Source organism: Seriola aureovittata, chromosome 10 (assembly GCF_021018895.1).
Source record: "Seriola aureovittata isolate HTS-2021-v1 ecotype China chromosome 10, ASM2101889v1, whole genome shotgun sequence".
In the NCBI taxonomy this organism is placed as follows: domain Eukaryota; kingdom Metazoa; phylum Chordata; class Actinopteri; order Carangiformes; family Carangidae; genus Seriola; species Seriola aureovittata.
The window spans coordinates 18,656,972-18,681,289 of record NC_079373.1 but is presented as its reverse complement, the minus strand read 5'-3'; the positions used below and the strand labels follow the sequence as shown (position 1 = coordinate 18,681,289).

At 37.3% G+C, this 24,318-nt stretch overlaps 2 protein-coding genes across 6 annotated transcripts in view; one reads left to right on the top strand and one right to left on the bottom strand.

Annotated features, from left to right (window-relative positions):
• abtb2b (ankyrin repeat and BTB (POZ) domain containing 2b) overlaps positions 1-12,976 on the top strand; it is a 44,121-nt gene extending 31,145 nt beyond the window's left edge. The window contains exons 3-17 of the mRNA XM_056386257.1: positions 154-364; positions 5,801-5,953; positions 6,549-6,714; positions 6,879-6,968; positions 7,170-7,271; positions 7,550-7,646; positions 8,298-8,433; positions 8,958-9,235; positions 9,335-9,513; positions 9,608-9,713; positions 10,132-10,234; positions 10,351-10,438; positions 10,554-10,622; positions 11,328-11,441; positions 11,689-12,976. Of these exons, the coding sequence (XP_056242232.1) occupies positions 154-364; positions 5,801-5,953; positions 6,549-6,714; positions 6,879-6,968; positions 7,170-7,271; positions 7,550-7,646; positions 8,298-8,433; positions 8,958-9,235; positions 9,335-9,513; positions 9,608-9,713; positions 10,132-10,234; positions 10,351-10,438; positions 10,554-10,622; positions 11,328-11,441; positions 11,689-11,922 (2,126 nt within the window). The 3' untranslated portion in view covers positions 11,923-12,976. The remainder of the gene's footprint in view (positions 1-153; positions 365-5,800; positions 5,954-6,548; positions 6,715-6,878; positions 6,969-7,169; positions 7,272-7,549; positions 7,647-8,297; positions 8,434-8,957; positions 9,236-9,334; positions 9,514-9,607; positions 9,714-10,131; positions 10,235-10,350; positions 10,439-10,553; positions 10,623-11,327; positions 11,442-11,688) is intronic.
• The window catches only part of brsk2a (BR serine/threonine kinase 2a), a 175,388-nt gene continuing 162,359 nt past the window's right edge, over positions 11,290-24,318 (bottom strand). For 2 of the 5 annotated variants that reach the window (XM_056386258.1, XM_056386260.1), the window contains one exon: positions 13,283-16,283. In XM_056386258.1, the coding sequence (XP_056242233.1) occupies positions 16,063-16,283 (221 nt within the window). In that variant the 3' untranslated portion in view covers positions 13,283-16,062. Of the gene's footprint in view, positions 11,426-11,854; positions 11,940-13,282; positions 16,284-24,318 lie in introns of those variants that run through there. The other 3 variants (XM_056386261.1, XM_056386259.1, XM_056386262.1) reach the window with 3 other exon arrangements.

Sequence of the window (24,318 nt, the reverse complement as noted above, 5' to 3'; positions counted from 1 at the left end):
GCCACTTGGCATTTGTTTAGGACCTGAATACCCCTGATACACCCCAGGGAACTTCCGAGTTCTGGCACTTAAAGAATTGAGCAAGCCTAACGTCAGTTATAACAAATATCTTTTAAACTATCTAATGCTGATCTCATTTTTCCTTTTTTCCAGGTGACTTGGTGTCCCGTGCAATGCATCACATGCAGCGTCTGAGCTCAGTGCGCCCGGGGCTTAGTCCAGCCCGCCACACCCGTCCCCAGCAGCCCGTGTCCTGGTCGCCCGATGCCCTCCACACCCTTTACTACTTCCTGCGCTGCCCGCAAATGGAGTCCATGGAGAATCCCAACTTAGATCCCCCACGCATGGCACTTAGCAAGGAGAGGTGGGTGTCATGCATGACTGGACTAGAGCTGTTCAGATTCTCTCCAAAGTGTATCACAGGCAGTAAAATAATAGATCTAATCTTAGTGCTGTGTTCGTCCATTTTAGTTTTGGAGCCACCCTTAGAAAACCACTTTCATAGTATTCTAATCTTGCTTTTCTTCTTGTACATTTTATGCTTTGTTTTGTTCTCCTGGTTGCATCTGTAACTAGAGAGGATTTGATTAAGCACATGAGCTTGACAGAAATTTAATTCATTTCAGCTCTTTATCTATTGCAGTTACAAAAACCCAAATATACAAACACTCAAGTCTAGAAATTAACACCTAAATTCTAATCAAGTGAACAGCTTTGTTGCAGACAACCTGCATTTCTTAGCCATTCCCATCCCCTTGCCCTCTGTCCATTGAAGTGTTAATTTTCTATAGGTAAATTACAGGTAAGCAACAGCTTCCAGGTGCTAATGTTAGTCTGATAGAAGGGTGAATTACACCCTTAGCGTGTGAATTAGGCTGAAGACTGGTGGTTAAAGGGATTTTAAGAGGTGCTAATGGTCTGTAATTCTGTTAGGGACTCCTCAGATCTTCCTCGGGTTGCCTTTGTAGAATAATTATGGTAATTCTTATCTTTTTTCTTTCCCGAGACAAGTGGTTAAAAATTTTGGATAACCTGAAAGTAACATAGCATATCACATTATATTTTATTCTTTTAGCAGTACACCTGATCATTTAGAATTTTTTTTCTTGGCTAGGACTAGACCTGTGAGGAAGTGTTGTCTCTTTTTGTTGGGTTTTCACAGAAAACATAGAGTAACTGTGAACTGAGTCACATTGCTTCCTAAATGAACGGATAAAACATTGGGTTGCACCACATATGTGCATGCAGGGGTTTACAATTTAGTAAGTAAATGTGAGAGGTTACATGCAGTCAGTTATGGTAACATCAGTTACAATCTGAGTGTGTGATTGCGAGAAAAGTACTTGCAGACTGCCCATACATCTGTGTTCAGGTCTCACGGAAAAGCTTTCAGGTGTGTGTGTGTGTGGGCGTGTGTGTGGGTGTGTGTGTGGGTGTGTGTGTGGGTGTGTGTGTGTGTGTGTGTCCCAGAGTACCTATATGTTAAAATGTCAGTGGGAAGTGTTTTCGTATGTGTTAAAGGTTAATTACACTTTTTAAACTGATATATGGAAGCCTGTCTAAAGGTAGCACTCATGCATATAAATGAGACACAGCTCCCACTTAAGTGTGTTCAGTTTGCTGTGATAAGTTGGTTGAAGGCTTTTGAGCTTCTGAATCTTCTCTTACCTATATATACACACACACACACACACACACACACACACACACATGCATGCACACAGAGCCAGCTGGCTCATATACATTTAATAATGAACAGACACAGTGTGAGTGAGCATAGGTGGGTTCCTCATTAGCATCAAAGGGAACAGAACTGCAAATATCTGCCCCTCTTTTTTTCCTATCCTGGTTGTTTCTTCCAAGTCCTCAGATGTTTCTAATGTTGGGTGTATATCAGCCTGGTTTATATGTGCAGGATGAAATGATTTAGCATCCTGTTATAATGTATACCATGGCACATCTGCAACATTCTGGTTTTCTTTCTAGACATCTACTGGTTTGCCTCTCTGTGTTTCTGTATCGCTACATGCCACTCTGTGAATGTTGTGTATGCAACACAGACTCAGGTGGTAGAGGAATAGCAGTGCAAACCTGGTAGTGATTACATTTTGAGTGCCTGGTAATGATACAGACTTCTCTCCTTCAATGGGGCCTCTCCATCTCTTTGGCTCACCCTCTATTGAAAGCTTTATAAAATCTTTGGTGGAAACCCAAAACCACCAAATCTGTGTGGGCCACATCATCAAACATTATAGGGAGACTGGTGAGAGTGTTATTGCAGAATCCTTGAAACTACGAGAGACGCCCTTTTTGTTATGATCCTTTAAAGCTGGTGCTTAGTTGTGAGTGATGATCTTGAATTGGAGTATTAGACTGCATATAGTGTGGGAGGACAGCCACCAGTGTCTGTGTGTCTGCTTATTTTGCGTTCACACTCCACGCTTTAAGCCACAGTGTAGAAAAATACTTTTATTAGCACTGAAAGTTATTAACCAATCTATTTTAATAATAAAATTACTAGTCTCCCCAGCAAAAAGGAGAACTGCCAAAACCTCCTCTAAACAGACCACCCCAGCCACTCTGCTTCCTTCAGTGGATGGGAGGCAGCACTAATGGATAGATGTGTTACTGAGATAAGAAGCAGCCAGTGGAGCTTACTTCTAACCACAGATACATCCGATATGGTTACACCCCCCCCCCCCCCCCCCCCCGTATGGAGTCTTTATGAGAGTAATCCGACTCTAGATCAGTGGTTAACCTTGACCCTTTGCAGCCCGTAATGGGTTCTGCTTTAAGACCTGATTGAAGTTTCTTACAGTGTAAACTCAAACACACTGGCTTCAGGTTATTGGACACACATAGCATATAGGGCCAGTGCAGCATGTGTGATGTTGCCTCCTGGAGAGAAAAAAACATTGGCCTTCATGTTGGACAGGTTATAGTTCAAACACACCTGACCACAATTTGAGCTGACTGTCATTTTATGACCAGCCAGGTGGCAGTAAGGGGGTAGTGGGGTTTGTGCATGTATGTCTGTGTGCGTCTATATCCCGCTGTTTTCGGTGTGCAACCTTAGCATGTTGGGTCAGTAGGCTAGCAAGAAGGGCTATCTAGTTTCAGTGATAACAAGCGTCTCAGCTTTGATGTTTCACCCGCTCTCTGAGGAAGCTGAACTTTGTGTTTCATGCTGAGGGGCATAACCCAGACACAAGGGTCAGCGATGCAAAGAGAGAGGTTTGAGGAAAGAAGGAGAGATGAATTGTGGGATAGGATCTATGTGAGTGATGGCACAGCCATGCTCCATGTGTCTGCTGTTCTGGGCCACTGGCAAAGGTGTGATGCACATTTTTGTGTATAGCTTCATACACACACACACATGCACACACGTGTATAAAGATCTGAAAGTATTTTATTGGAAAACCACTATTTCAGGCCATTAAATAAAAACACTACCTTCATTATAATGCGGAGATTGGAATTCTTACAATTTTTTTGCTCACTGAAACGCAGGCTGCGAAATGCCGATTGTTAAAGTGAAAATCTGATGGATCAATGTGCGTTAAGTGTTAAAAGCTTTACACGGTTGACTGAAGCAGATTTAGTTCTGGATTAGTGCCAGTGCTGCGTGCATGCCTGGAGGCAAGCATGCAGTAAAGTAGCAGGGTGGATGCCCCGTGGCATTCAGGAGACAGACACAGAGACACGAGCAAATGCACTCATGAACGAACAGACGCACACGGCCCAATTTGTGTTGAGTGGAGGCCATTAACAAAGGTACAAACGTCGTTGCCCAAACCCACTGCTCCACCTCTCCTCAGGAACACAGCTTTCTTATCCTCTCCATACTCCTCCTCCAGCCAATCAGCCTGTTGTCTGATTGTTAACTGTCACATCTTGAATGACAGCAGATACTGCACAATCATTAGAAACAAGGTATCTGCAAGTCCATAAAATTAAAAAATGGGATTTAGATTATTTGTTATTTCAACACCTTAATAATAACAATAGAATATGTACAAGATAGTTATTAATACAGAATAAGAAAAACAGGTTAATTTGTCAGTGTATCTGCTGTACTAACCCCAATTCAATAACACCAATTGAATTCATTAACCATCTTCCTGGTAATTCAGGTCAATCAGTCAGAAAAAGTTTGTATTTATATTTGGTTGTTAAATTATTGTTGAATTCAAGTACATGTTACATAAAGTGAAGTATTGAAAAGTCTGACATTCACTGTCTGAAACCTTGAGATAAAATAGAGGAGATCCACTTAATGTTACACGTTATTAAGGAAGCAGTGATGAATGAGAGAGAAAGTGCTGCTGTACAGAAGGAGCAGTTCTACAGGAAACCACAGGTAGCTGCGTTAAGTAAACACAGTGAGCAGAATAAAATGGCACTGCAGTGGTCCCACTGCTCATTAACAGTAATTACAATCTCTATAGCATGTACTCCACAGTGCTATATGCTGGTATACTGCTTTTGCCTCCATCTGTATTCATGATATGCATCTGCTCAGAACAAAGGTGAGGCCACTGATAAGAATAACATCACAGCAGGGGGAAGGCAGCTTTAGTAACTTGAGATAACACAGACAGTGTTCAAACAATCATTAACACTCTGACTGAGGCTTCATAAGATCAAAAGCAAACAACAATAACACTCACAATAATGCGTCACTGTTTACAGGCACATTCTATGCACATATGGCCAGAAAAAGGCACAGACGAGAAGGGATTAATACCAGATAACCGGCTAGAAGTGGAGTTGCAGATGGCCAACAGTGCTTTCTAAGTGGATTCAGAAGAATAGGTGTGAGAGGGGGACAATGAGGAAGGAAGAAAAAAAAGAGAGCAATCAAGTAATCCAGATGACTTTCAGAATGCCACGTTCACAAATACCACAGCAGACCTAATGTTCTGCTCTCTTTCAAGCCTCCTCTAATGTTTACCTCACTGCTTCTCCACAGTTAATGACATTTTCTCTTGTTCCCTCAGGCTCAGGTCCATCATGTCTGTCATTTCTATTTTTAGCCTTTTATCTGCTTTTTTTTTCCTTTCAGTTGTTTCTCCATTTCTCATGTTTTCTCAGTTTAGATCTTAGAAATTTTCTATAACAATCTCAGGGTGCTGCACCTTTGTTCAGCTCCCTTTTTCTGCTCTAGCTGGTTTAAAAATAGGCTGATTATTCAGAAACCACTGCAGTATTTTGTTTATCAAACCACAGCGCATATTAAGTCACAGTTCTGTTCCCATCTCCAGTCATAGCTTACGGGTGAAGGGAGCTGCTGTTTAACAACACAACCTGGCAACCAACATATAAACACTCGTTACTCATACATGTGTACATCTGTTATCTTAGGGTGTGAGCGTGCATGTGTGATGACTTTAAAGTGTAATGTCAACTGTGTATGGTGTGTGAAAGCTGGCAGGTATGTGCGATTGATAGAGGTGAGGTGCTCTGTGCAGTGTTACATGTGTGGGTGTGTTTAAAGGTGACTCACTGTGCATTGGTCAGCATTGGGAGGAAGCGCTGCCAGACACACATAAGTCATCTGGTGGAGTACAGTTTATGAGTTCCTTCTCGACATAACTGAGTCGTGAGTGTTGAAGAAATCTTCCACTCAGCACGGAACCTTCTTTAGGCCAATACAAAAGAAAGTTTATGTGAAATCACTGCTTTACCAGAGAAGCATACCTTCATTCCAGTTGAATACAAATGTTTTATACCTCGTTGGAATTTCTATTGTGTCGAACATATAGATAGAAGTTGAATTATTTATCTTTTTTCTTCACAGGCCGTTCCTGCTGCTGCCACCTCTGATGGAGTGGATGAGAGTGGCCATAGTTCATGCTGAGCATCGCAAGAGTCTGTTGGTGGACAGCGATGATGTCAGACAAACCGCACGCCTTCTCCTTCCAGGACTGGACTGTGAACCAAGACAGCTGAAGTAAATGAGAACACACACATAACACTCACTAGGGTTGTCCTGCTGGATTTTTAATCTGGACATGGCGACATAAAACTAAACGCAGCGATATGAGCTCTCACAGAAACATGACATTTAAAATCTAAACCTTACGCGTGTCTTCAGATAATACCTCAATTTAATTTTCTCGACTCCAAGCGTCTTTATTAAGTTAATCTAATTAGTAGAGACGAAACAAAACACAATTGCTCAGTGTTGCACGTCCAGATGTGTATTTCCTTTAATCCCATGAACTATGAGCTTGTAATTTAATCGGTTCGCACTAACACATAATTACAAACTGTAGATTAATGAGTGTTCACTGGCTGTAATGTGGCTCATTAACATTTTGATTAAGTGTACTCATTTCTAAAGGAAAGCATCAGATGCAAAAATATATAAAATGCATGAGGTTGAAACAAATGATTTTGGCTCTCGTGTCTTTATGTTTTTTCTGTCTGAGTGGAGAACAGAAGCATGTCTTCTCAGACTCAGCCCTACCTCTCTTACCTCACACAACTTGAAAGTGAAGTGGTCGTTCATTATCTTACTCTCCTTGTGTCTCTGTCTCCATCAGGCCTGAATGTTGTTTTAGCTCCTTCAAGCGTCTGGACTCCAAAGCTGCCACAGACAAATTCCATCTAGACTTAGGTTTTCGGATGCTAAACTGTGGACGCACAGACCTCATAGGCCAAGCAATCGATCTGCTGGGGCCAGATGGGGTCAACAGCATGGACGACCAGGTACTGAACATCTATCTCTTTGTGTTTTTATGTATGAAGTGTGTTGAGTGGAATACTGCAGCAATATACATGGGAAATCACATCCAAATATCATCAGCATTACTTCATGAATTTATTTCCCTTTCCAATCTATTCATTGCTCTATTTTTGTGTTTATCACTCAGGGAATGACCCCTCTGATGTATGCCTGCGCAGCTGGAGATGAGGCCTTAGTCCAGATGTTGATCGATGCTGGGGCCAACCTTGATGTGGCGGTACATATGCTTAAACAACTTCAACAGATGGACAGATTTATTCAGATGCTGAACATTATGTATACTTCTACAGATACCAACAAGGGACATATTAATTTTAAAGCACCTAGGTTCACAGACACTGTGATGAATTTAATGTTTTCTTTGTTTTCTTCAGAGTATGATCATGGTCTGTAACACTGATTTGTCATGTGCTGGCAGGTTCCACCATGCTCCCCAAAGCACCCATCTGTACATCCTGATAGTCGACACTGGGCAGCCCTCACCTTCGCCGTGCTGCATGGACACATCTCTGTTGTGCAGGTTGGAAAGACACAAATACACACACATTTAGAACCCACCAGATGTGACTCGTGTAGAAAAGCCTTGTTTGACATGCAGCGTGGCTGGGGTACTTTCTACTATTCTGCTACATATGCACAATAAATGCAGTTTGTCCTACATTGTCCCAAGCTTACTGTGGATATGATGTTAATCCTTTGAAAAGTGGTTTCACAAATGTGAGGTCAGAGGTCAGGCCATAAATAAGTTACAGGATGTCAAACATTGCTTAATATAACAGATGTGGTGTGTCTCTACAGCTCCTTTTGGATGCAGGGGCCAATGTGGAGGGGGCTGCAGTCCGCAATGGACAGGAGAGCACGGCAGACACCCCATTGCAGCTGGCTTCAGCAGCAGGTGGGCAAACACACACGCACATACACATACTCACACCAGGCACAGCTGATGTTAGAGAACTCTCTGGCTTATAGTAGGTCTGTGTTCTGATCTGATTTATAGTAGCTAAATTACTACTTACTACTAAATTATACAGGCGGAAAGTCTGTAGGAGGGTCAAGCAAAGGAAAAGATGAATGAATGACAGCCTCTATAGTAACATTCAGCAAAAAAAATAATAACAACTCTCACAATTAGCAGTGACAAATACAGTAGTGTGTGTCAGTTTTCCAAAGGACCACCAAGAGTAACATAGGATTGAGCTGTGAGTGACACACTGGCTGCAGAAACAAGGAAATGCAAGGGTGAATGAAGGCACAGTGAGGAGCAGAGTGCTGCCTGTGGTTGTTTAGAAGCCTCTGGGCAGCATTCCTCTGTGGGATCATCTGAAAGCCACACATAGCTCTAGTAAAAGAGACACATGCTGCACATAGCAGCAATGACAGCATGTAAATAGTGCTTAATATGAATAGGTTTGCTTGTTTGAAAAAGCATGAAGAAAAGAAAGCAGACATCTAGAGTATAAGTACACTAATGAATTTTTAAAACACCACATTTAAATGTCTTTAGGAGCTGTCTCTGTATGTAATTGACTGTTAATGTGCTTCCCAGGCAACTATGAGATGGTGAGTTTGCTTTTGGCACGAGGTGCTGACCCCTTATCAAAGACCCACGATGGAAATGCCCTTACGTCCTCTCTCTACGAAGACATGAACTGCTTCAGTCATGCCGCCGCACATGGACACAGGTATGTTACCATCAGTCTGACCTGAAAACAGTACGTTGACCACAGATGCCGACTTGAGGCTAAAGTGCAGAGAAGAAAGTAACAGAAATAACATTAGCCATGGCAGCGCTATATCATACTCGACCTGAGTCCACATCCGAGCTTTCAGGAGAGTCATTCCTTTTATCATGTGATGAACTTGAAGTCCATAAAAGTATTTGACTATGAAAAGCGAGGTCAGGGTCTCCTTCTATTCAGAGTGCATCTGTCTGTGAACACCATTTGGTAGTGTAAACCTCTCTCCACCTGTTCACTGTGTGTATGTGTGAGCAGAATGTAGACTCAACACTTCACATTCCACAGTGAGGGTGACGGATTATGTAATCAGAGGGGAAGGGAGGGCAGGGCACTGGGTCACAGAAATGAATGTGTGTTTTGCGGTGATGACATTTAGTAATGTTTTCATGCTTTCTTTCTTTGTTCTTTCCTTCCTTCCTTGCATCTCCTCTTTCTTCCCTCCTTCTTCCTCACATTTATCTTGCCAGGAACGTGCTGAGAAAGCTACTGACTCAGCCCCAGCAAGTCAAAGAGGATGTCCTGTCTCTGGAGGAGATCTTAGCTGAGGGGGTGGAGGGTGAGGAGGCAGGGATCTGCCCTTTCATCCCTCTCTCCCCCCTCCCTACCCCTTCCTCTGGCCCTGGGGCCCTGCCAGAGGTGGGCATACCCAGGCTTTGCAAGGCCAGGATGAAGGCTCTGCAAGAGGCCAGCTATTACAGCGCTGAGCATGGCTACCTGGATGTCACCATGGAGCTACGAGCTATGGGTAACTATCAGATAGTAGGAAGATGATGGGCTTACTTCTCAAATTGAACCTATTTTGAAAAATTAAAAAAAAAACATGAATCCCCTCTTTCTTAACCAGGTGTACCATGGAAACTACATGTGTGGCTAGAATCTCTGCGTTGTGCCCAGCAGCAGTCCAGGGCAGGGGTCACTCTATCCCTCCTCAGAGAGTTCACCACGATCAGAGAAGAGGACTACTGTGAGGAGTTGGTCACAATAGGCCTGCCCCTCATGTTTAATATCTTACGTACCAACAAGGTATAGTCAAACTCAAACCTCACTGTGTCTGCTTGTCTTCCTATTCATGTTTTCTTTTGATATAATGCCCCCCTCACTCTTCATTTTCTTCCAGAATGATGCCATTATCCAGCAGTTGGCAGCTATTTTTAGTCACTGTTTTGGCCCAGCACCCCTTCCAGCCGTCCCTGAAATGAAGGCAACTCTTTCAGCACAGTTGGGTAAGGAAACTATGATTCTTGCATGCATATGAACAGACATGGCTCAGTGTTTCTCGAAATAGAAGACTGTAATGGCTTTATGTTGACATTCTTCAATGGCGTAAGAGCTGCATTAATTATCTTCATTACTGACTAATCTGCTTATTGTTTTGTTGATTAATATATTCATCCTTTAGTCTATAAAATGCCAGAAAATACTGAAAAAATACAACCTAAATTTCCTAAAGCCATGTGCTTGTTTTATGCCCTAAACCCCAAAGATTGTCAGTTGATTATCATGTAAGACAAATCCAAGCAGCAAATTCTCAGAACTAAGAAACTTGAACTAGGGAATAGTAATCAACTTAAATGAGTGGATTCCATGTTTGACAAAAAGTGAATGGAATTGTAAGGAGGTGCTGTTTTTTGTTTTCTGCAGACCCTCACTTCCTGAATAACCAGGAGATGTCAGATGTGACGTTTGTGGTGGAGGGAAAACCATTCTATGGCCACAAGGTGCTGCTGATCACAGCTTCTGACAGGTGAGTGCAGACACATTCACACCGGACAGATGGAAAACATTATCCTACTTGGACACAGTGGTTTCTTTAAAAAAAAATCTTAAAGGGCTTTGATGAAGATATTTGATTTCTTTTAGATTCAAGTCTCTGCTGGCGTCTTCTGGAGCAGATGGAAGCCCCAACAAGGAGGTTGAGATCAGTGACATTAATTACAGCATTTTCCAGGTAACAAATACTAATTCCTATAATAACATTACATTTATGGTTTAAGAAGGTTAATGGGGAAAAAAACTGGAGTGCATAATGTATGACAATAATGGCCCCTCTGACCTATCTGCAGATGATGATGTCATACCTGTACTGTGGAGGAACAGAGTCGCTGAAAACAAATGTGCCTGACTTGTTGGAGGTGAGAATAGCTAAACAGATACACACCATCTCTCTGGGTAGTTGTGTGAAAGATTTTGTTCTTGTTGGCACAGCAAAGTGTGTGTTAGTTATAGATTGGAATCTAATGAGTGAGCATATAACAGTGGTGTACACTATATACATAATAACCAACAGCAACCTCCTGATCACCTTGGTCCTTCTACATGTTTCTATGCAGTTTCTTTTTTCTCAATGAGGTCAGCTAGGTTTAGAATTGTTGCTGTGTATTCCAATAAAGGAAAATTGAAAGAAAAACTTACTGGAACTGTAAACAAAGGTAAACATACCAAAATTACACTCACAGAGGTCTATTACATAAGACTAAATGTCAAACTGCTTGCATAAATAACTATTATAATCACAGCAGGTCAAAGATTGAAAAGGAAATAAAATTGAGACAATGTTTAACACTTGGCACAGGAACTTCAACATTCATCTTTATTTTAAAGTAAATGATTTTCAAATAAATGTATAAAATAAATCATTTGGCACAACTAGGAACATTTCTTTCAGTGTTGATTTGTCTGTTTTAACATGGATGATGTGCAAAACGCTATATTTTATAATGTAATAGCAAAGTATAAAAAGCCACACTATATAAAAAAAAATTGTCCTTAAATCATGTGTCCATGCTTTGGCTTTCTGTGTGTTACTGAATGTCATATGCTTCTGTTTTCTCCTGCAGTTGTTGTCAGCAGCCAGTCTGTTCCAGCTGGGGGCGCTACAAAGACACTGTGAACTCATCTGCTCTCATCACATCAGCCTGGATAATGCAGTCAGCATCTACAAGACAGCCAAGGTAACACACACTGAGAAGCAATATATATGTACTTATATGCAAAGAAATATAGAAAACTTGATTATATAGCAGAGCTGTGCTCTGTTTGCCTCAGTAACTAAGGTAACTGAAGGAGAGAGAGTTTATATGAAAATCTTTAGCATCATAATTGAGAGGATTTTAGACATGAAGTTATATGATGTTACACCATCATTTTTTTTTATGCGCCAACAAAACATGACCATTACATTGTCCTCTCTTATTTCAGGCTCACGGTTCGTTGGAGCTGAGCTCATTCTGTGAAGGGTACTTCTTACAGCAGATGCCTGCTCTGCTGGAGAGAGAGGGCTTCAGGACCCTGCTGTTGGGACCCCCCGCGGCCCGACATGGGAACAATTCCACTTCTACGCTGGTTCACAGCCGGGGAGACTCACCTCTGGAGGAGCTGGAGGCCACCCTGGCTCAACGACTACGCTCTCTCTACGTCACTTCCCGAGTCTGAGGACAACAGGACGGATGCTGAGAAGAGAGAGGACAGAAATAAGTGGAACTATGTGGCAGCGTTAGAGCGGAAGTTTCCTTTTATCATTGATACAGGATCAGATCTTTAGAGAGATGTCTAAATGGTTGGAGTACAGATGTTTTCTTAGTAACATCTGATCCTGGCTCTGGTAACAAGCAACGTCCACAGTACTTTGACACTGGGACGCAGATCAGTGAAATATTTGGCAGCAGTTAGATTTTGCTTGGTGGACAATTCAGTGTCTTTTTTCTGCCAACCACTCCATCTTGACATTTCTTGCAGTGTACAGCATGTTTATGAAGAAGAAAACTGGACAATGTGATGCTTTTCTCCAAGGCTCGGGAAGCTTAACTGGAGAAGCAACAGATGGATGCAACAGGTGGCAACTTTGAATCATGAAACACTGCTGCCCTCTAATGGACAAAACTGGCAAAATCAATAGTTGCCTTGGAGGATTGGGATCAGTGGCACCCTCCTGGTTCTGACTGAAGCTATGTAAAGTGTTAATAGACTGAAGCATCTATAAAAGAATCAAGTGAGGCAGCCATGCTGGACTTTTGGCTTTGTCCCATTTTAACTAATAATGCAGAGTGGGAGGAAGGAGATGGACTCAGTGCCTCCAGCATTGATGGAAGCTCTGGATTAACAAATGTACTTTTTATGTAACTTCATGTTTTTATTTTCTATTTAAAAAAAAAAAAAAAAAAAAGTACAACCAGAGACACACAACACTTACTGAAGAGTGGGATGGACATTTTCTATTTAATGAGAAAAAAAAAAGATGTGAGAGTATTTAACGGGGTGTTCCCTTTTATTTTGTTTGTAATCCAAGCAAATTATTAATATTATTGTTTAAAAGAAGTTGCTTTTGTATAACTGTTGTTCTTCCAGGTACACTCTAACAGTTAATTAAGCTTATGTATGCTGAGGTTTAATGCTTTTACACAGGTACAGCACCCAAATCCAAAATGGGATTTGGACTCCATAAGGTCTGTTTCAATGCTGATTATTGTAATAAACCTGGTTAACAAACCTTCTCTTTTTTTTACTGATACAAACTATTCCAAACTATTCCATTGCCATCTGGTTGTGAATTAGTAAAGACTCACCTGAAATGAGGAAAACATCAGACTTGCAATTGCACAAACCTACAACATGGAAGTCATTACATGTGCAATAAAGGAGTAAATAAAATACATCATTACAGGAATTGCTGGGATGGTGAAGTAATGCACTACATTAATCTTATGTGCTATAAAGTCATGACAGCTTTACAACTCTGAGTAATTCCTTTAAGGTCTGCACTTACCCATACATGTAGAAAAAGGAAAAACAAACACACCATAACTGAATGAGTTTATTTGTTTCAGCACTGAAGATGCTCACAGTTATGTTATATGGGGATTACATCAGTAAGTTTTGTTCCTGCTCTGTCAAAAGGCCACTCTGGACCTCAGAATCATTGGATGTCCTTAGTGCTGCTAGCTTCCCATTGTAGAAAACAGAAAGGAGGGTGAACAATAGGGTATTGCTTTGTGTTTGTAGTACTGATATCCACTCCCTGTGCCTCTTCTACTTACAGGTAGAGAGAGCTCAGACCACTGAGCCTTCCAGAGAGAGGTACAGAGTAAAGGAAGCATCGTTCAAAAACTTTGTGCACAAGATAAGAGGAGGAGGAGGAGGAGGAGGAGGAGGAAGGTAAAGATCAGCGGGAGCAAGGGGACAATAAGAAAAAAAAAAAAAAAAAGAAAACAAAAAGAAGGCCAGATATAAAAGCAGAGAGGGTGAAAAGTAAGGGACAGAGGGGGGAATTTAAAACATTAAAAAGTAGTTTTGTGGAGAGAGAATCAATGAAGGCTGAGAGAAGGAGTGAGTTTTGGCATGGGACATTAACACTAAAGCCATGCAAAGAAAAGCTCATGTTTGACATGCACACAGCAATACAAGCTAAAAGCATAGAGCAGGAATCCCCAGCATGGTTGAGAAGACAATCAACCCCCAAGGTTTGTCTGTCTATTTACAAAGAGAAGAAGTAGACTGGGATCTGTGGTGTGCTTCTCCTCAGGCCTGGCCTACACGCACAATAATATGAAACTGACAAATATTGATAGAAGAGCATATTCCCTCTCCAAAAAGAGGCTAAGTCTACATTCTTAAATTACTGGTAAATCATTTTTTTCCAAGAGTTCCCACAAGTTCTCTTTCCCTCTTCAGAGAGGTCAGGGAAAGGAGAATTTGTGACTTTGTCAATGTTCACATAATTCTGTTAAAGTCGGACCAAAACAAAAGAAAAGAAAGTCTGTTTTTTCTTCAAATGTTTGCCCAATTTACGAACACACAAGAGGGTAATAAATAACATTCAACTGACCTAACAGCTTTGTTCATATAAATAGCCAAGTAATAATAAATTAGGAATCCAAACAGTGAGATGAACAAACATGAATAAATAAGGACAAAAATACAAAAATATCCACAATTGCATTTATCATGTCATCATTTTTTTTGTTCCTCTACTCCTACTGCTGGTAAGTGAGACTAAGAGAGAGGTATGAATGGAAAACCAAAGACAAAGTGCTGCAGATAACAGGGAACAGGAATGTTTGGATCAGTATTAGGTCAATCAAACAAAGACAGAAATGATGATGTAACAAAAATACACAGAAGAATTTAAAATAACAGTATGTGGCAGGTGCAGGTTTACCAACCTGTCCCTATGGTATCTAAACATAGTGTCACCACTAGACATTTCATTTTTTTTACATAAGAAATGATATCAGTCTGTACAACAGAATAGATCATTCATTTTAAATACCCACATACCCACCCACGTCCCTCCCCCCAACCCTATACTATCATATCATATCATATCATATCTCCCCCACTGCCCCTGCCCCTGCCCTGTTCTGCTCACACCCCGCTCCTCTCTGAAATCACAATTCCAGTCCGTTTGCAGCAATAGTATTAAGTCTAATAAAGTCAGTTAGTATTTTAAACCCAGTTCTTCACAAAGAAAGTACATTAAAAAGCAAACAAATACAATCCAGCAAGCATCCGCGTCGGCTGTTTGGGCTTTCCACAAAACTCCTCCCCCTTCTCTCCTCCTCTGAATCAGTCAGTTTTTTCTGCATGTCTTCTTTTTGTTGTTGTGGTTGCTGTTGTTGTTGTTGTTGTTGTTGTTGTTGTTCATGCTCTTGTTAATCCATCCCAGAGTTTTTTATGCATACTAAACCTGTGCATGTATGCATGTATATATATTTTCTGTTTGTATGTGTTGTCTTGTTGTAAAATGCTTGTTTTCCAATTAATCAGTGCACCTTGAGCTCGAAAAGAGAGGAAAAAGGGAGCCGGTTGGAGAGGGGAGTGTGCGTTCTTGTTTCATAAAGATGTGTGTAGATGAGTTGTGCACGTGTGTGTTTGTGTGTTTCTAACATGAGTAGGGAACACTAAAGGTATTTTCAACGACTACTGATGGCTGCCAGAGGTGTAGAAGGGGTGCAGAGGGAGATGAAAGTAGAAGTCTGCGTGAAGGGTCTGTTTCCATGGTAACTCCCCACCACCATCCTTTTCTGAGCGCACCTCTAAAAGCAGTCCTCCGTCAACAAATGTCCGTCTCTCTCGGCAAGCTCGGGGGGGCGGTTGGTGGTGGTGCTGGTGGTAGTGGTGGTGGCGGCGGAGGGGTGGTGGTGGAGGGAGGGCGAACGGAGCAGGGAGCAGGAGGAGGGGCTTAATAGGTTTTCTGGATAATTCCTGGTATCAGAAACAAGTCAGGTCATCATACAGATTAGCAGCAAGGGAGCAAAAAACAGAGCAAGGGCCACAGGCGATTTGACTGGTGGGGTGGAGGGGTGGATGATAATGGTGAACATTGAGTGGGTGATGAAAAGGAGAATGGAAGAACAGGAGTGTGTTTGTCATGTAGGTGCAGTATGCTGTTTGTAAAATATCACTTTGATTCTCTCAATATATTTCTATCTATATAAAGTCATTTTATACAAAAAGAAATGTTCATAAATGATTATATACATCTAGCTATGTACAGATAGAATATTCTCTCTGTGCGGCTGGCTTAAAGTGATACTGGGATGGGTTAGCACTGGCTCAACTACACAGTGTCTCAGTTTAAGACTCCTCCTGTGTCCCCACAGACGCCACCGACAACTTGGCTCTGTCTCGGCCCGCAGCAGGGCATTTGGTGTCATTATTTTCTGGCTCGTGCCTCCTGGCGTGCATGGGCGAGGGGCAGTGCTTGGAGGGCGTGCCAGAGGGGAAGGGCACCTGTCCGTTCTTCTCGTCTGAAAAAAGTTGTTTAATTACGTCAAAGAAGTTACTCAATGGGCTGCCTAGGTACACAGACGGGAAGAGAAGGGGACAAAAAAAGGGAAGAGAGAAGAAAGAGAACAAACAAACTAATAAACAATGGGGTTCACAGGATAAAGACACGGCTGCAGGTAAGACAGAGCAAGCAGTGGAGAGGAGGAGGAGGAAGACCGAACAGACACAGCGAGGATGAAAACTGCTGGAGCAGCCACGATGGGACAGGACAGTGTGATGTTTGAGCTCCCATAAAACATGCATTTCTTATAGCACAACCGATGAAAACACACAAGTAGCAATTCCATCAAAAACGAGTAATGATAGCAAATACAGTGCAGCAGATAAGCTTGCATGTGGAAGGTATTGTGCATTTTATGACTAAAGCATGAAACATTCTCCAGTGTTTCTATAAACACTGCATTACTATACTATGACATTTTATGCCTTACTATACTATCATGTTTTTTGACATTTTATGCCTTGCCATACTATAACGTTTTCAGGATATTTTATGCCTTACTATATTATCACATTTTTAATGACCTTTATTGCCTTAATATACGATGATGTTTTTTGACATTTTTTATGCCTTACTATACTATGATGTTTTATCCCTACTAAACCATGACGTTTTTATGACCTTTGATACCTTACTGTACTATGAAGTTTTTATGACCTTTTATGCCTTACTATACTATGACATTTTTTGACTATGTATACTATGACGTTTCATGCTTTACTACACTATGAAGCTGTCTGCCTTACTATACTATGAAGTTTTCATGACCTTTTCTGCATTATTACACAACGTTTTTTAGAATTTTTATGCCTTACTACACTATGACATTTCATGCCTTACTATAATATCATGTTTTTATGACATTTTATGCCTTACTATACTGTGACGTTTTTCGAAATTTTAATGTCTCACTATACTATGACATTTTATGCCATACTATACTATGAAATTTCATGCCTAACTATACTGTGATGTTTTTCAAAATTTTTATGCCTTACTATACTATGACGTTTTATGCCTTACTATACTATGAAATTTCATGCCTAACTATATTATGACGTTTTTAAGACCTTTTATGCCTTACTATACCATGACTTTTTTTTCGAAATTTTTATGGCTCACTGTACTATGACATTTTATGTCATACTATACTATGACGTTTTTATGACATTTTATGCCTTACTATACTATGACGTTTTTTTAAATTTTTATGCCTCACTATACTATGACGTTTTATGCCTTACTATACTATGAGGTTTTTATGACCTTTAATGCCTTACTAAACTATGATGTTTTCTTGATGTTTTATGCCTTACTATACTATGACGTTTTTTGACATTTTTATGCCTTACTATACAATGACATTTTATGCCTTACTATACTATGACGTTTTGATGACTTTTTATGCCTTACTATACTATGACGTTTTTTTAAATTTTTATGCCTCACTATACTATGACATTTTATGCCTTACTATACTATGACATTTTATGCCTAATGATACTATCCCGTTTTTAATACCTTTTATGTCTTACTATACTATAACTTTTTTCGAAATTTTTATGCCTTACTATACTATGACGTTTTTATGACATTTTATGCCTTACTAAACTATGACGTTTTTTTAAATTTTTATGCCTCACTGTACTATGACATTTTATGCCTTACTATACTATGACGTTTTGATGACTTTTTATGCCTTACTATACTATGACGTTTTTTAAAATTTTAATGCCTCACTATACTATGACATTTTATGCCTTACTATACTATGACATTTTATGCCTAATGATACTATCCCGTTTTTAAGACCTTTTATGTCTTATTATACTATAACGTTTTTCGAAATTTTTATGCCTTACTATACTATGACGTTTTTATGACATTTTATGCCTTACTAAACTATGACGTTTTTTGAAATTTTTATGCCTCACTATACTATGACGTTTTAGCCTTTACAATACTATAACATTTTTAGACATTTTTATACCTTATTATACTATGATATTTTATGCCTTACTATACTATGACGTTTTTTGAAATTTTTATTCCTTACTATACTATGACGTTTTATTCCTTACTATACTATGACATTTTATGCCTAACGATACTATCCCGTTTTTAAGACCTTTTATGCCTTACTATACTATGACGTTTTTCGAAATTTTTATGCCTAACGATACTATCCCGTTTTTAAGACCTTTTATGCCTTACTATACTTTGACGTTTTTCGAAATTTTTATGCCTAACGATACTATCCCGTTTTTAAGACCTTTTATGCCTTACTATACTATGACGTTTTTTTTTTATTTTTATGCCTCACTATACTATGACGTTTTATCCTTTACAATACTATAACATTTTTGGACATTTTTATACCTTATTATACTATGACGTTTTATGCCTTACTATACTATGAGGTTTTTATGACCTTTAATGCCTTACTAAACTATAATGTTTTCTTGACGTTTTATGCCTTACTGTACTATGACATTTTATGCCTTACTATACTATGACATTTTATGCCTAACGATACTATCCCGTTTTTAAGACCTTTTATGTCTTACTATACTATGACATTTTATGCCTAACGATACTATCCCCTTTTTAAGACCTTTTATGTCTTACTATACTATGACGTTTTTTGAAATTTTTATGCCTTACTATAGTATGACATTTTATGCCTTACTATGCTATGATGTTTTATCCTTTACAGTACTATAACATTTTTAGACATTTTTATACCTTATTATACTATGACGTTTTATGCCTTACTATACTATGATGTTTTTTGAAATTTTTATGCCTTACTATACTATGACATTTTATTCCTTACTATACTATGACATTTTATGCCTAACGATACTATCCCGTTTTTAAGACCTTTTATGCCTTACTATATTATCACGTTTTTATGACGTTTTATGCCTTACTATACTGTGACGTTTTTTGAAATTTTTATGCCTTACTATACTATGACATTTTTCAAAATTTTAATGCCTTACTATACTATGACGATTTTATGACATTTTATGCCTTACTATACTATGACGTTTTTTGAAATTTTTATGCCTCAGTATACTATGATGTTTTATCCTTTACAATACTATCACATTTTTAGACATTTTTATACCTTACTATATTATGACGTTTTATGCCTTATTATACTATGAGGTTTTTATGACCTTTAATGCCTTACTAAACTATGATGTTTTCTTGACGTTTTATGCCTTACTATACAATGACATTTTATGCCTTACTATACTATCACGTTTTTATGACGTTTTATGCCTTACTATACTATGACGTTTTGATGACTTTTTATGCCTTACTATACTATGACGTTTTTTTTTATTTTTATGCCTCGCTATACTATGAAATTTTATGCCCTACTATACTATGACATTTTATGCCTAATGATACTATCCCATTTTTAAGACCTTTTATGTCTTACTATACTATAACGTTTTTCGAAATTTTTATGCCTTACTATACTATGACGTTTTTATGACATTTTATGCCTTACTAAAATATGACGTTTTTTGAAAATTTTATGCCTCACTATACTATGACGTTTTAGCCTTTACAATACTATAACATTTTTAGACATTTTTATACCTTACTATATTATGACGTTTTATGCCTTATTATACTATGAGGTTTTTATGACCTTTAATGGCTTACTAAACTATGATGTTTTCTTGATGTTTTATGCCTTACTATACTATGACGTTTTTTTTAATTTTTATGCCTTACTATACAATGACATTTTTATGCCTTACTATACTATCACATTTTTATGACGTTTTATGCCTTACTATACTATGACGTTTTGATGACTTTTTATGCCTTACTATACTATGACGTTTTATGCCTTACTATACTATGACGTTTTTTGAAATTTTTATGCCTTACTATACTATGACATTTTATTCCTTACTATACTATGACATTTTATGCCTAACGATACTATCCCGTTTTGAAGACCTTTTATGCCTTACTATACTATGACGTTTTTTGAAATTTTTATGCCTTACTATAGTAATAGTAATAGTAAGGCATAATTTTTATGCCTTACTATAGTATGACATTTTATGCCTTACTATGACATTTTTTAAAAATTTTTATGCCTCACTATACTATGACGTTTTATCCTTTACAATACTATAACATTTTTAGACATTTTTATACCTTATTATACCATGATGTTTTATGCCTTACTATACTATGATGTTTTTTGAAATTTTTATGCCTTACTATACTATGACATTTTATGCCTAACGATACTATCCCATTTTTAAGACCTTTTATGCCTTACTATACTGTGACGTTTTATGCCTTACTATACTATGACGTTTTCAAGACCTTTTATGCCTTACTATACTATCACGTTTTTATGATATTCTATGCCTTACTATACTATGACGTTTTTTGAAATTTTTATGCCTTACTATACTACGACGTTTTATGCCTTACTATACTATGATGTTTTTATGACATTTTATGCCTTACTATACTATGAAATTTCATGCCTGACTATAATATGACGTTTTCGAAATTTTTATGCCTTATTTATACTATGACGTTTTATGCCTTACTATATAATGACATTTTTAAGACCTTTTATGCCTTACTATACTATGAAATTTCAAGCCTGACTATAATATGACGTTTTCGAAAATTTTATGCCTTACTTATACTATGACGTTTTATGCCTTACTATACTATGAAATTTCATGCCTAACTATACTATGACGTTTTCAAGACCTTTTATGCGTTACTATACTAGCACGTTTTTATGACGTTTTATGCCTTACTATACTGTGATATTTTTCGAATTTTTGTGCCTTACTATACTATGACGTTATTGTGACATTTTATGCCTTACTATACTATGACGTTTTTAAGACATTTTATGCGTTACTATACTAACACGTTTTTATGACGTTTTATGCCTTACTATACTATGACTTTTTTTCGAAATTTTTATGCCTTACTATACTATGACATTTTATGCCATACTATACCATGAAATTTTACTATTACTATACTAACACGTTTTTATGACGTTTTATGCCTTACTATACTATGACTTTTTTTCGAAATTTTTATGCCTTACTATACTATGACATTTTATGCCATACTATACCATGAAATTTTACTATTACTATACTATCACGTTTTTATGACGTTTTATGCCTTACTATACTATCCCGTTTTATCCTTTACAATACTATAAAATTTTTAGACATTTTCATACCTTATTATACTATGACGTTTTATGCCTTACTATACTATGAGGTTTTTATGACCTTTAATGCCTTATGATGTTTTCTTGACGTTTTATGCCTTACATACTATGATGTTTTTTGAAATTTTTATGCCTTACTATACTATGACATTTTATTCCTTACTATACTATGACATTTTATGCCTAACGATACTATCCCGTTTTTAAGACCTTTTATGCCTTACTATATTATCACGTTTTTATGACGTTTTATGCCTGACTATACTGTGACGTTTTTTGAAATTTTTATGCCTTACTATACTATGACATTTTTCAAAATTTTAATGCCTTACTATACTATGACGATTTTATGACATTTTATGCCTTACTATACTATGACGTTTTTTGAAATTTTTATGCCTCAGTATACTATGATGTTTTATCCTTTACAATACTATCACATTTTTAGACATTTTTATACCTTACTATATTATCACGTTTTTATGACGTTTTATGCCTTATTATACTATGAGGTTTTTATGACCTTTAATGCCTTACTAAACTATGATGTTTTCTTGACGTTTTATGCCTTACTATACTATGACGTTTTTTTTAATTTTTATGCCTTACTATACAATGACATTTTATGCCTTACTAGACTATCACATTTTTATGACGTTTTATGCCTTACTATACTATGACGTTTTGATGACTTTTTATGCCTTACTATACTATGACGTTTTTTTTTATTTTTATGCCTCGCTATACTATGAAATTTTATGCCCTACTATACTATGACATTTTATGCCTAATGATACTATCCCGTTTTTAAGACCTTTTATGTCTTACTATACTATAACGTTTTTCGAAATTTTTATGCCTTACTATACTATGACGTTTTTATGACATTTTATGCCTTACTAAAATATGACGTTTTTTGAAAATTTTATGCCTCACTATACTATGACGTTTTAGCCTTTACAATACTATAACATTTTTAGACATTTTTATACCTTACTATATTATGACGTTTTATGCCTTATTATACTATGAGGTTTTTATGACCTTTAATGCCTTACTAAACTATGATGTTTTCTTGATGTTTTATGCCTTACTATACTATGACGTTTTTTTTAATTTTTATGCCTTACTATACAATGACATTTTTATGCCTTACTATACTATCACATTTTTATGACGTTTTATGCCTTACTATACTATGACGTTTTGATGACTTTTTATGCCTTACTATACTATGACGACTTATGCCTTACTATACTATGACGTTTTTTGAAATTTTTATGCCTTACTATACTATGACATTTTATTCCTTACTATACTATGACATTTTATGCCTAACGATACTATCCCGTTTTGAAGACCTTTTATGCCTTACTATACTATGACGTTTTTTGAAATTTTTATGCCTTACTATAGTAATAGTAATAGTAAGGCATAATTTTTATGCCTTACTATAGTATGACATTTTATGCCTCACTATACTATGACGTTTTATCCTTTACAATACTATAACATTTTTAGACATTTTTATACCTTATTATACCATGATGTTTTATGCCTTACTATACTATGATGTTTTTTGAAATTTTTATGCCTTACTATACTATGACATTTTATGCCTAACGATACTATCCCATTTTTAAGACCTTTTATGCCTTACTATACTGTGACGTTTTATGCCTTACTATACTATGACGTTTTCAAGACCTTTTATGCCTTACTATACTATCACGTTTTTATGACATTCTATGCCTTACTATACTATGACGTTTTTTGAAATTTTTATGCCTTACTATACTACGACGTTTTATGCCTTACTATACTATGATGTTTTTATGACATTTTATGCCTTATTATACTATGACGTTTTTCGAAATTTTTATGCCTTACTATACTATGACGTTATTATGACATTTTATGCCTTACTATACTATGAAATTTCATGCCTGACTATAATATGACGTTTTCGAAATTTTTATGCCTTATTTATACTATGACGTTTTATGCCTTACTATATAATGACATTTTTAAGACCTTTTATGCCTTACTATACTATGAAATTTCATGCCTAACTATATTATGACATTTTTAAGACCTTTTATGTCTTACTATACTATGACGTTTTTAAGACATTTTATGCCTTACTATACTATGACTTTTTTTCAAAATTTTTATGCCTTACTATACTATGAAGTCATTAAGACTTTTTATGCCTTACTATACTATGACGTTTGTTGAAATTTTTATGCCTTACTATACTATGACATTTTATGCCTTACAATACTATGATATTTTTTGAAATTTATATGCCTTACTATACTATGAAGTTATTATGACATTTTATGCCTTACTATACTATGACGTTTTTCTAAATTTTTATGCCTGACTATACTATGACGTTATTATGACATTTTATGCCTTACTATACTATGAAATTTCATGCCTAACTATGCTATGTTTTATGCCTTACTATACTATGAAATTTCATGCCTAACTATCTTTTGACATTTTTAAGCCCTTTATGCCTTACTATACTATGACTTTTTTTCGAAATTTTTATGCCTTACTATACTATGACGTTTGTTGAAATTTTTATGCCTTACTATACTATCACGTTTTTATGACGTTTTATGCCTTACTATACTGTGACATTTTTCGAAATTTTTGTGCCTTACTATACTATGACGTTTTTCGAAATTTTTATGCCTGACTATACTATGACGTTCTTATGACATTTTATGCCTTACTATAGTATAAAATTTCATGCCTAAGTATACTATGACGTTTTTAA